Source organism: Melopsittacus undulatus, chromosome 6, assembly GCF_012275295.1.
Source record: "Melopsittacus undulatus isolate bMelUnd1 chromosome 6, bMelUnd1.mat.Z, whole genome shotgun sequence".
In the NCBI taxonomy this organism is placed as follows: domain Eukaryota; kingdom Metazoa; phylum Chordata; class Aves; order Psittaciformes; family Psittaculidae; genus Melopsittacus; species Melopsittacus undulatus.
In genome coordinates, this window is record NC_047532.1 from 60,711,519 (window position 1) to 60,725,912 (window position 14,394).

The 14,394-nt window shown below is 35.5% G+C and overlaps 1 protein-coding gene across 1 annotated transcript in view; it reads right to left on the reverse strand.

The window, feature by feature from the left end:
* Positions 1 to 14,394, reverse strand: part of VAV3 (vav guanine nucleotide exchange factor 3) — a 158,942-nt gene that overhangs the window by 61,815 nt on the left and 82,733 nt on the right. Inside the window, exons 16-17 of the mRNA XM_005148083.3 lie at positions 2,385 to 2,486; positions 849 to 949 (exon numbers count right to left, since the gene is read on the reverse strand). Coding sequence (XP_005148140.2) covers positions 849 to 949; positions 2,385 to 2,486 — 203 coding nt within the window. The remainder of the gene's footprint in view (positions 1 to 848; positions 950 to 2,384; positions 2,487 to 14,394) is intronic.

The window sequence follows — 14,394 nt, forward strand, 5'->3', positions numbered from 1 at the left end:
GGACAACTAGCTAGAAATTTTGCTAACATATACAACTATACTTTACAGAAATCTTCATGCCTTACAGCTTTTCTCTTTCAAACATACTCAAGCAATAGGAATTCAACTGCATTAATGGGAAGGGAAATTCAGGGGTAGAAAGGTGTACCTTTGTCAGTTGTGGTCCCCCCCATCAGCACCAAATCATCTCTAGAAAGACTAGTTAAGAATCCAGACAGAGGGAAGAGTCAAAAACACTAGTGTTATTTGTATACAAAAACACTACGGTTATGTATGTTATGTATGCTGGCTGAAGCATCACAAACTTATCGCCACCAATTGAACAGGAAATAGAAGAGCTAAAAAATGACCCTTAGATGTGGGAAGTAAAAAGCCATCAATCACCTTTTTGTGAGTATTGTAAGTGGACAGAAACCATGGAAACCAGTGAGATGAAAGAGAAAGCTGAGGCACCACAAACGAACAGCTTAGGAGCTGAGAGGAGAATATGAAAATTGACATAGACAGAAAGGGAGAACCACAAGGATGATAGATGATATGCCATACAGTAGGCGTTACATATGAACAGTCTATGATTAAAATGAGAGCAATTCCTTGCTGTATACGACATTGACGAAGAAATTGGGTTTGACCTACAGCAGTTCTGTCCTGATTTTGAACATTTCAATTTAGTAGCAATAAAAATCCCTATGAATTCTAAATGCAACTCTAATTGTGCTTATGAATGGTTGTTTCACAAGTATGTATGTTACAATAAACACAAATTAGAAATAAATTAAACCTTAATTATATCTAGCAAGTTTTATGTCCTAATTAAAAATGGTATTCTAACAATAAAAATGACTTACCACCTGAGTTAGCTCTGCCACAATTGTCTAATCTTCCTAAACATTCCTTGTGTGCTCCAGCTCCACACTTAGAACATAAATAGCCTTGATAAAATGTTCCTCTGTAAAATAAAATTAGATAGTGATACATTAGAGTGACAAATTCCACACATTAAGGAAATAAGAGACATGGCAGACGGTATTAGAAGTCATTTGCTGTTCTGCATAATAAAAGTCCTTAAAGACTCAAGAAAAAGTGACAAGTGACAAGCAGCTCATCTGCTTTTCATCTGTACTAGCCATTTAAAAACCAAAACCAGATAGTTCTTCTAGACTACTTGTAGAATAACAGTATCTATTTCAATTTAGCCCAAAGCAACTTTGGCTAAGTACATCTAGTAGACCTGAAATTGCACCATTACGTATCTATCCTACTACAGATCTACAGTTCATTTCATTTCAATGGGAATTTGCCTAGATGCCATGAAAAGTAAGATCCATTTCAAGAGATTTGGGAGTTTGAACATATATTAAAGCATTAAGGAGTTTATAGACTATATTGCAAATATTTTTAACTTGAAATCTGTTCATAAAGGGGGGGGGGGAATAGAAAAAAAGCTGCTAAATAAGGAGTCACTTTCCTTATTCTAAGTGTTCTCCAATTCCCCTTAATGAATTGGAATTTGAATTTGAGTCTGAGCAAACGGATTTGTTTTCAGATTTGTGCCTGGGGTTATGATTCACTGAACAGCTAACAGAGAACCTGTTTTTTTACATGCACCTCTGAGCAATTCTATGAGTTCCCTCAGTTGATCTATCTGCTTACTATTCACACTAGGCTTATCTGTCTCCAAGATTATCCTGACCAGTATGGAGTGATTATGCATCCTAGTCTAACATGACACCTTCATCTTTAAAGGGAAACAGTTCCTCAAATGGAACACAATACTGAACATAGTAGACCTAAAATGTACAGCAACTACTATTTACTACAGTAGAAAATATAAAAACGTTTTAGCAGTCTTCCATTTTTTAATTCTTTCTTAATTCTACCCAGGAATGCAAAATTCTTTAGATAATAATTCATAACACAATTCATAATTATGTTCTATAGGATGTAAGAGTATCCTTCACTACAGAAGCTTCCAAGACAAAAATCTTATCTCTGCTTAAAGATTAGGCACTAACATTCATGTTTATTTTATTTTCCCCACAATATTTACACATTAGTTCATGTTTGAAGCTTAAAACAACAATCTTTTAAAAAGTGATTTAACCACTTTATGAGGCTAAGTCCAATAGGCTTTCAATACAACTTAGATATCCAGAGACATGTCTATATAACACAAGGTAGCACTTTGGGATACCCAGCTATCTTCAAGCAACTGGCATGCCTATACAGAACAATGTATTTTGTTGCCTGTATTGAAAGAAAGACAGCTGTTTCTCAGCAAGAGCTGTTAGTGAAGTATCAGAGACACAGTGACTCAAATATACTGCTTACAATTCAGAATATATCCCTGCCAACAAAGAAATCCTACAACTTGAAAATCTTACCTCAGAAGCATCTGACAGACTTTGCAAGATGTCACACGACTGAAGGTATGCATTTTGAACTCATGAAAGCTTCTATCTGCATAGTCTGGCCGTATATTTGACCTAAAACAAAAATCGCCAATCTGCTTTAAACCAATTAAATATAGAACACAACACAGCATTCACAGCAGGAAAACTGAATCCAGGAACAACTGGCCTTACTTATATTTTAATGTTTTTCACAGAGTTGAAACAGAAACATGTTTTATCACACAGCTTGAAAAAAAACCTAAATTATGACACTATGCAGACCTGGTCCTTAAAATACACCCTGTAACTACCTTAGCTGCCACAATAACTAGAAAACAACACATCAAAACAAACATCATCTGTTTTTTATTGCTGTTCAAGTAATTAGGATCATTTTATAGACCTTAAGAACACTCCCTTTTTCATTCTCAAATATTTTGTATGTGGATGTACAACAAAGAGCAGCTCATACTGAGAACCACCTCATTTGAAGACATGAGCAGGAAATTCAGGACAGTTAAATCACAGTTATGCAGGAATACAGTGAACAACACAAGTGATTTCAAAAGCAACTAGAAAATACTTACTGGGTTTGGCTAGTCTTTCTTAAATGCATTGCCCAATGCCTACAGCTGTTGCTACACACATATAACAAATAAAATAGAAGAGCACTATTCACACTGCTAAGATACCACACACACCACTGGCAAGCTTATTTCCAAAGATCAAATTTATATACAAAGCACTGGCCCATTACTGTACTGTTTACCCTCCCTACTGATCCCTTTCAAAAGCAGGACTATAATTAAAAAATGACCCACTAATCATTTTGTTGCATTGGTGACTGTTTGCAAGTTTATTTTATTAAGCAATCTCTTCAATTTTTCCTGTCATCTTCACCATTTCCTGGACTGGGGGGGCAGGGGGATTCAATCGTTTTATGTTGTTTTGTTCAATAATATCCTCAAACTAGCTTCACACTTGCAAAAGCAGTAACATTAAAATGCTAGGTGTATTATTTAATGTTAAACTAGACTATCAGATAAGAAAAAATATTCATGATTTTTAAAATATTTATATAGGATTCCATAAATTTCTGGTATTTTTCAAGCAAAAGCATAGGAATACATGATACACAGGAATTAGAGCAGGAAAAATTCCTGAGGGTGAGAATTCAGCAATCTATGACATTCAAAGGAAAGACCAATCAAGATTTTTTCCAACACACAAAACTATAAATTCATGCATTAGAGATACTTAATAGGTAAGTTTCATTTATGTGTGTCATAAATAACTTCTAGACTAAAATACAGACCAGCCCCAAATCGCAATGAAACATAAACATTGGTAACCATGCAATCATCAGTCTCTCCAGGATTTGAATGAAAAGGCTTATGGGGGAAAAAAAAAAAAAAAACCCAATGTTCAAATGAATGTATTTAAGCACCTAGTGTCAGAAAGGTCAGTCTTCTAATCCACCAGCTGAAAATCAATGTGCTGAAAATGAAACTGTACTCAAAAAGCAAATGGGATTTCAGTTTTATGCTTTAGAATAACCTTATACTTGGTGCTGTTTCAACATCATTTGTGTTTCTCTTTCAGATGTCATATGCAAGATGTCAGTGTCAAAACTCCTGCTAACTAAAATGAGCATAGAAACTACCATTACAGCAAGAAGGTACAGGTATCAAGAGACACAATAATCTCAAGAAAGTAAAGAATGTTTTAAACCAGGAGACATTCTGGGGCTGTTAACTCTTCAGAGCAAAGCCTGTATTTTACAACATGTTTGTCAAAGGGCTGCTAAAACCTCTTAGGCTACATAATTAACTATGGACAATCCAAAAAACTCCCTGGAAGGAATCACAGTACTTACACCCCCATTTAGTTGACCATTTGGTTCAGATCAGGATAGCTTGCAAAACCATGTCAACAAAGTCAGCCTAATGTGCAAAGTCTCATCAGATCTTAAATCGTATCAAACTATTCCTAACCACCTTCACAATTTTCAAGAAAAATCAAAGAAAAAATCCATTCCTTTAATTAAAACAGGATCAATCTTCAAAAATAAGCATAATGGATGAAAAAATTGACAACTGCATACACACAGTTGTTTAACACAAGCATATTGCTGTATAACTTCCTTTTGTATATAAAAATTCTCTTCCATTATTCTCTCAAGCTATCTTTCACAAAGACTTAAAATATACCTCCTATTAGCAGAACAAAAATGATACACTGTTCATTCTTCTTTACATTAAAAGTAATATTCTAGTTTCTTTATATTTAATAAAGCTATTCGGTTTCATTTTACAGTACTTAATAGGAAAAGGTATTCTTGAGAGGAAAAAAGCATAGGGCTAAAATGGCAAAGAATGAAGCTGTGCCTCACAAGAGCTGTCACAAGACCTTCCACTTTTCAACCCAAGTTATTTTATTTCACCTAACGACTAAACTGTTGGATTACATTGCCCTAAACAAGAGAGCAGATTTATCCAGATAAACAGACTTACGAGTTCATCTCTCTACTGTATGCTAAAATGTGGATATATGTATCCTAATTGCATAAGGAGAGGAATACAAAACTGAAAATATGTAATACAAGATAAACTTTGGAAACACTCCCCACAGTACTGTTATAAAAATTCACACATTCTGAAGTAACTTCTGTAGCTAACATTAGGAAAAACTAATTTAGGACTTAAACTGAACCCCTTCCCCACCACAGGGGAACAATTGCCAGTCAAGCCCTCACAGGCCCCTCAGTCTTTGTTCCACAACAATTTCTGCTATGAGGTGTATAAGGCTCACTGTAAATTAAATGTTTTATCTATTTTTGCTGTCGAGCAATCTTGATGAATGGCCAGAGCAGGAAGATACACATATACAGGGAATAATTAATCTGAGCTGCATAATGACAGAGAATATGTTCTTCATTTCATGGTAAAACTCTGTCTTTTATTTTTACAAGCAGTGTGGGGAGTCAAAAGCAGTTTCCCTTCCTCTCTTCTACTTTTTCCTCAGGCTGTTTTAACTCCTACACTCTACCAGAAACAAAATGTCAGGATACAGGAACAGAGGGAATCTGTAATTAGAAAAATTTTCCAATTTTCTCCTCAATTCAGCAGAAGAGTTTTTGCAAGGGGCAGCCATGAGTGCCCTCTTCTGCACAGTGCTATATCCCCATAGCCTGGTTTACTCCAGTCACTACAACAACGTCCTTGGGCTGCCCCTGATCCTTTTGAGTGAAGCTTTCTCTTTCCAAGTTACTTGTAGAATATTAGTCACACTGGGACCAATTCACTGGTACACCACCAACCCAGACACCTACAGATGCTTGTCCTGCTAATCTCCATCATTTGTACATGTAGTTCTTGTCCCTGCATCAGTCATTGAATCCACCATTCAAGGAACAGAATGACCATTTTCTTCAGTCAGTCCTGCATCTCTGAACAGATCTTTTGTCTGTAAAGATTGCAGAGTCCAGCATAGAAAAAGTTATCCAAATTTCTTACTTGATTGCCCTTAATATTATCAGACTTCAGAGCACTCCACTTTTGCTGACCTTGTGCACATGAAATATACCCCTTTTACAAATGCTTCGCCACATTTGAAGTTCTACTTCATTTTATTGACTCTTCTAAGAAGAATAAATTGATCATAGGCCAGCTCTGCCTTCAGCTACCCACATAATGCAACACCTTCATAACTGGTATCAAAAAGTGTCATGTTATCAAGTCCCCCACAAACTTTTTCAGTCTGAATTTATTCTAGTAATAATCTTCATATAGATTAATGGCACAGTTGACCCAAGAGTAATGCCCAAATTTATTGCCCAAAATTATCTTGTCAGACAAGACATCTAGGTGCCTATTCCCACGCCTATAGAATAGGGAATAAACTCTACCATCCTGCCTGAAAATACCAAAATGAGTAGATAGATAAAAATGAAACAGTTTAACCTAGTTTTCTAACACTCCTATAGCAGTTGGAATAACTTGGTTAATTCTTAACCTTTAGGACACAAATATGTCACAATCAAAATGCTAATACTTCAGTAAAAACAAACCAGTGAACCCTGGCAATCTTGACATATCCAGTTTAAGTTCTGTACATCATTTTACAAAACTGAACTTTAATCATTTCGGGTCTAAAGAACTTCCAGGATGCATACTGCAATGAAAAGTGAACATCATTAATATCAAGCAGCTTGGATGGGATGTGGTACTGTCATTTCCCTAATCAAAACCATATTCTGATGGGAAAACATTAAGATTAGAATGTGCCTATACAGCAACAGCATCCAACAGGCATTTGATTACCTTATAGCAACAATTTATTTTATCAACATTCTTACATTCATGTTTTTTTCCAACAAAAACTACATAGAGTACGTTTCAGAAAAGGTTCGACAAAATAAATTAATTGTAATTTCTTCAGCAGACCAGACACAAATACGATTTCTTGTAATGTCAGTTTAAACTTCCTTTACACAGCTATGGCTTCCAAAAATAAAATGAACCAGGAAAACTACTAAACTTTTAGCCCCAAAATTCTATGTTAACTCTCTACTAAATAGATAATTACTACAGATAATGTGACCCAAGGAAATAAATAACAGGCTAAGAGACAGTTTACTATAGCTCTCTAGCTCCTCTCTCCTATTTTCATATGTGAAGAGTAAGTGCATCAAAGTACAAGTCTTCATTTCTAAAAAGGACATTTTTCTAAAGATACCAACATTGAAAAAACCCTTATTTACAAATTTTAACATAAAGAGTACCTCTTCCCTTGCTTGTTTTGCCTTTCAGATGTTTTTGAATAGCCTTTAAGAACTATTGTCTCAAGTTTGTTTTGTACTGACATACTACTGGAAGCCTACTGACTGCCAAATCTAACAAAAACATAATATAGGGATAAAGTATCATATTGATTAAATTCTTATGGCAAGTTTCAATTCTAAACAGGAAATTAATGTAATGAAAGCACACTTCCTCTACTGTAAAAGAGCACACAAATGAGAAGAGGTGATATTATAAAAATATAGAGTAAAAGCAACTAGGATCTGCTGTCTTTGGCACCTGGTTACAAGTGTCAATCTCATAGTGCAGCACTAGCAACAAGAGTGTATCCAGCAGCAGAGAGTACCGGAAATCTCCCATCCTGTGGCTTCACATTCCACAGGGAGTTAAAGAAACTAAACTTTGTAACACAGCACAAAATAAAATTCTCCGCATTTTTTTTATTCTAAATCTATTTACCATTACCTTAAATGCTACCAGTTAGAAACTTCAGTTTAAACAACCTGCCTGAAAGGTCCAGTGCTGTCCTCCACTACTGATCACTTCTGTCTTTCCTGCTGTATTTTGAGGGCCATTTCTTTCAATTGTTTCCTTGGCAGCTCTTCAATACTAGCTTGACTTCAGCAACAAGAGCTGTTCAGATTCCCTCCTTCTCTTGGTCTCAGACATTGAAAAGGTGTTGCTTATACCCATTATAAACATTCCAATTAATGCTGAAAAATTGTTTCTCTGGAGAACTTAATTAAGAACTCAACTTCTTCCTAGACATCAAGTATTTTTAAACTAATTTTTTTCGTGAATTGGAAGGAAAAGTTTATTACAGAAGAACAGAGGAAAAAAAAATGTTCCCTATTTCTCAAATGTATGCACAATAAATAATGAATCCATCACCCTAAGAGAAATGCTAAAGTAACCTGCTGTAAATGGATTAAGAAGGCTTCTTTCAAAAGTCAATTGGCTGCAAAGCAAGACAGGGTATCAACAAGAGCAGGTGCTGTTCTAACACTGTTGAGTAGATCGTTCCTTCTGTTAGATACTGAGAAAGCAAAAGCATTGTAAACACTGACTGAATCAAGCCATTCCTCTCTGGGGATGATAAACCTCACAGGTGTCATTTATGCCCAGAGATGTTCTGACAGATTGTCATAACTCAGTGGGACTGTAAATTTGGTTATAAGAGGAACCTTCTCTTCCTCCAGGAGCAATCACGCAGGAATGCTTTTCTGAGTGACCTGGAACCACAGCAAGTGCCCAGGTATGGATACCCTTGGGTGGGAAGAGGCTGTCCAGCAGAGAAACACAGCTTCTGCAAAACAGCACAGTGATACAGCTGTCCTTCCTCTGGGGTTGACAGTTTTGCCACAAAAGAGGAAAAACATGGTAGGAAGATCTATTGACACTTCTTATTTTTGCTTTGAATCATTTTTGATGAAATGCTACATAGGCCAGGTTTTTAAGATCTTTTCTCCATATCAGTTTCTTCAAGAATGCAGTCATGCCACAAGAAATTACACAGGGTTCCACTGTATGTAAATGCTTGCAAAATATCCCATAATTTTAAAAGTGCATTTTATTTGAAACTGAGTAGCCATTTCACTTGATTGAAACTTGGCTTTAGATAACAGTTAATGTATGTATGCCCACCTGTGAGCCCAGAGGCACAATAAATAAGCAGATGCATGAAGTATTGGATAAGGAGTCTGCAGTGAATTGCAACTGTTTTAAGTATTAAAGTAAGAAATACTACAGAGAGCTCAGATAAAAATCAATACCTTGAACTCTCCTCAACCCTCAACCCCAAGTTAGACCTTTGTATTTTAGAGCTGTTATTATTCTGCACTTCATGTTATGCTTATAATTTAAAATGCTCCATACAGAACTGTTCAGAATTCTGGACACCCCAAGCACAAACTGCTGAAGAATATTTTAAAGTGTATATGACATGAATTCTGATGGTGTATTCATGCAGCATTGCCTATAAAAGAAAATGGCACAGTTTAATACCTGAGGACACTGAAAATAGTCATTCCAGGCTTACTTATTGAATTTATATTTTACATCATTGCAGAAAATTCATCAATAAATTTAGATCTGCCATAAGTATTTCTAAATTATTAACTGCTAACACAAATTATTTATTAAGGTATCTGAAGTTAAAATTCCTAGTTTGTGCCAAAGTGACCTCCTTTTGAAATTGTAAGCACTGCAGAAGTTAGCCATGACAACTGGTACTAAGCATCTCAAATTTCTGGGAAATTTAACCAGGCAATAACATACAACTAACATTTGTCACTTGTTCAAATGTTTTCAGTAATAATTTGGACAGCAGAAGTTAAGAAACAGAAAACTATACGTGTTACTGTCATCATTTGACAAAAAGCTTTCAGCCAAACCTCATATGAAAAATTACATGAAAAGTTGGTCCTGAAAGATGTTCAACCTCACTTACTGCAGCAGACTTCCCTTAAAACCGTTCCCCACAAAGAGCACAACCAGCCTGAGATTTGCACTATTCTTTCCACTCAAAACGTTTCGGCTCAGTGAAACTATCACCTTTTCAAGTGACCACTTCATACAATGTGCTGTCATCTAATATACAGGTATTTGTATAAAAAAATAACATGAGCATGAAGAGACAACCACTAATAATTCTTTTTCGATCTTTACTATAATAATTTACTGATAAAAGTTGAAGAGAGAAAATAGCATTCTTAAGAGAATTAGTCTCACTAAAGGTGAGAAATGCCATTCCACAAAGGATGATTTTCAGGTTTTCTACTTCCTCCTCTCAGAAGCAATGCTGATTACTTACAGCTAATTTATTTTCTCTGTTCCAGCTAGGCTGTTACATTTCAGAATCATCTTTGAAGATGCTATTTACTAAATTAATCAATCAATCAATCATTTCTCCATATGCTAATACACAAACATTCTGAGTTGTCACATCAAAGAGTCTCCATCAAGAAGACAAGTTATACAATTAAATTAACCATATCACAAGTAAATTGTACTTTTAATGAAGAACACACAACTTCTAAGACTGCTAGAAAATTTGCTTATTTGATCATATGATGAGTGGCATTTTTTGAGATCAAGGAAATTATCTTGTTAACTTTTTGGAAATGTACTGCATTGTTTCAAACAAGATAATGGCTTTCCTTTTTTCTTATCAGCCTATGTCCCTGAAAAGTATGGGAGATGGACTGCTTTGAGCTAATCTATTCCTACATAACATTTTTAAACACTGCCTGATATGAACAAGGATCTGTCACACATCAGTATTTGTAAACAAACCCATCAATACTTTATATACCATAATACATGACTGAAAATTCAAAGTCTTTCAAATACAAATTTACAAAGTCTTGATAAGTTTAAGTATTTTATCATATACTTACACTTAACTGAAGATAAATGTCAATGCTTTGGAGTAAAAAATGTAAAAATAAAGGATGTATATATCCATAACTTGCAAATTACTGGACAAACACTTGAATCTCCTCAGAAAAAACATAGCATTTGTTTGCAGGGAGAAACTAGGACATCTGTTTATATAACCAAAGCAATATGACAAACATGCAATACCAGCAATCCATGTTTAAAGACTGGAAATACTAACACCTTGCACAAAAAAAACAAAAAAAAACAACCGATATTTAGATCTTGGTACTCTATTTTTATGATGCAGTGTCACTACAAATGTATTTCACTGAATTTTAACAAACATTCATTTTCATTGTAATATACCTCACATGTTGAAAGATTAAGTTGCAAATACATAAGGACTGGGAAATTTTTTGACATTCTTTTTTGACATTGTTTTGCTTTCACATTCTACGCTACCCTTAGACTGTGCTTTTAATCATATACACACAGTTCTTGCTGTGTCTGGAATAAGCTAAAAGAATTGCATAACTGTAAATATGTTGTGAATGGTTGCTTACAACCCTGATAAACATTTGACCAAAACCAACTGGAGTCATAGCAAATTACAAGCAACCTTTCTTCTTTGGCAGACATCAACTTGGCATTCATTTCTGCAGTACTGAAATATTTTTACTGATGGAGAAGCCCAGGCAGACATATTTGTTCATTGCTTTGGTAACCTGTGTGAGGCTGGTACAAGTGAAACATCTTTGGAAGCTATTTGAAAAATGCATCAGATATCTAAAGCTTTTAAAGTACTCTGCTAAGAAAGCTTTAATTTAATATGTCAGTGTTCAATATGTCAGAGCTCAAATATTCTCTCAGAAGAAGTCTTAATGCATATGTATTATTAATGCACTGAGGGAATAGATCTATTTGAGCTTAATCTGACCAATGCCATTAGTCACAGAGTGCAAACCAAATCTGGAAATAGGTAAGCCAACAGGTGAGAGAACACTTTTCACCCACCTGGTTTCTTGTACTACTTTTCTTTAAAATTTAGAAAACCAATGAGCTCTATCTACAATTCATGTAGCTTGCCTAATCTAAAATGTTGCACACATACCTATCAGGTTTGAGAATCAATGAATCTCAACATTATTTCCTTACGATCAGATGTGTTCTGCATCCCTTGAGTTATACAGGTTGTGAATTAATGTCTAACTGAAATGGTAATTTTTCAACAACATGCTACACTGTACACGAGCTGCTACACAGAGTCTTAGTGACCTAAAACTTACAGTTTAATTAAAATTAAAACCACTAATTTTTTTAGGGCTTTCATGTCTGAAATACCTTTTATTTGGATATTAAGAAAAAAAGAAAATCATACTCATTAACTCCATGCAGTAAATGCATACCCTAATCACTATAAAGATCATGTGTTTCCCACTGATTTTTCAGGCATTGCTAATTAGACAGCACACCAATATTGCAATTTCAGTAACAATGTCAAAGCAGAACTACAGTCATAGTATTTCTGAAGGGGAAATTTTAACTAAATACATTAAAAAAAAAACAGCTCCTCTGCCTGCAAGACATTTTCATGCACTTCTCAGTTTGTGAAAGATGTTGAGTAAAGCCTAATTAAAAGGCGTGGTACAAAGCTGTTGCAAGAAACCTTGCAATATTGGTTTTGCGCATCCTGAAATCCAGCAGTACTAAATTGAGCAACTTAAGCCCTGCAGAACACTGAAGCAGACAACCTCCACAGATCTTCCAACCTAAAATCTTCTGCTATTACTTTTTTAAATGAATTTCTGTCTAAGATGTTACCATCTAAGAATATATACTGAAGCCAAGTTTGCTGATGGTCATTTTTAGAGTGGATTAAAAAGCTCAGTTGAGAAACCAGAGAAAGAATTAAATTGGCAAACTGCACCATCGTGATGACAAAATAAAATGGGCACAAACCTGCATAAGATATTGCATGCCATGTTACACTAATGGATTCAGCTATTAAGTCAGTGGGAAATTATAATATGTGGCCTTTCATGGAAAATTTCTCTGACACTGTGAGCAAGACAACACACACCTGAGTCCATGCTGTGATCAAGAAACAAACTGCACAAAAAGAAATATAAAGAGACCTGGGCATCCTGGTGGACAACAAGCTCAATATGACTGAACAGTGTGCAGCTGAAGCAAAGAAAACCAGCAGGATGACCTCAACAAAGGCATCACCAGGAGAAATAAAGACGGCATTGTCCCACTCAGCACTTACCAGGCCATACCTGGAATATTGGGTTCAGTACTGGTGCCCACTCTACAAAAAAAAGATGTGAAAAGGCTCAGAAGAGTCCAGAGAAGGGCCACAGAGATGATCAAAGGGCTGAGAAACCTGCTGTATGAGGAAAGGCTGAGAGAATGGGGGCTGTTCAGCCTAGAGAAAAGAAGGCTCAGGGGAGACCTCACCTCCATGTTTTCCCAGTACTTAAGAGCCTCCCTTTTTTACAAGGATTTAAATGGGAAAGACCAGTGGTAATGGTCACAAGTTACTGCTGGGGACAGCCTAACTAGACATAAGAGAAATCTTTTTCACAATGAGAACAAACAGCCCCTGGAATAAACTTCCCAAGAAAATTGTGTCCAAGGCTGGATGCTTTCAAGATTTGGCTTGGCAGGGTGCTGGGACATTTAGTCTAGATTGTGCTTTGCCTAGAAAGGTTGGATCAGATGTTCCTTTAATATTCCTTCCAACCTGGTATTCTATGATTCTATGAAATATTTAGTGGACTGAAGCAAATGTTTAGTGTCAACATGAAACAGTTGTAGTAATAATCAACATGGTTTTTTTCAGCATTTATTCTACCATCTCATGATGAAATAAGAGAATTAAATTCATCACATTAATGACAAGGAAAGCAGTTGCCACATAATAAGAAAATAAGCCTGATAATTAGTGAGCTAAGTAGTTCCAGATTAATATAACTGAGGTAAATACATGCATACAATAGAGAACAGCTTCAACAGTTTTGCCTTTTAATAAAGAATGGTTAGTATAGATCCACTGAAACATATGTTAGGTAACTATTTTTAAAAGCAAGCATTTTTTAAAATAGGAAAAGTATTGGTAGGAGATATTCTTGGGGGGGGGGGGGGGGGGGTGGTTGTGGAGTAAGCAATGGTAGGGGAAGCAAATACCAGTCAATGCTACCTTTTAAATTAAAAGTGTCAAATATTTTTTTTAATTCGTAGGTATATTATGAAACCTTACATATTTTTTCGGATTCTTCTGATAATTTTTAACACAGGAGCACAGAGATTAGACAGAATATGCTACTAGAGAGCTAACAAAATTGTCTCTCACACTCACAGTTTTTGAGATTTTTAATGTCTTCATTACAGCAAGTAAGCCATGCACTTCATCACATTACTGACAAATTTTATTTAATACATGATGTCTCTAATTTGGCTGAGTAATTTGACTATACACTTCTATTAATATTATCTTGGGTATGGAATGATTCTGCATTTAAACCAATGTTATTTGACATGCTAGATTAAATTTAAACATTCCGTGTCTACTACAGTGAAGTATTTGTACTACTATCTTTTGTAGAAGTGCTTATTTACCCATACAGCTACATACTCATCCATTACTACGACCAGAATTCCAAGAACAAATCAGCAACTACTTAAATAAACCATTGTTGCTGTTAGCAGTGCACTGCACCTCTTCAAGGGAATAAGCAGTTACGCTCCCCATGTGCATGCAAAGCTTCCACTCACATCAGTGAGGGAACAGGTACACCAAGAAAGAACTCAGCCAT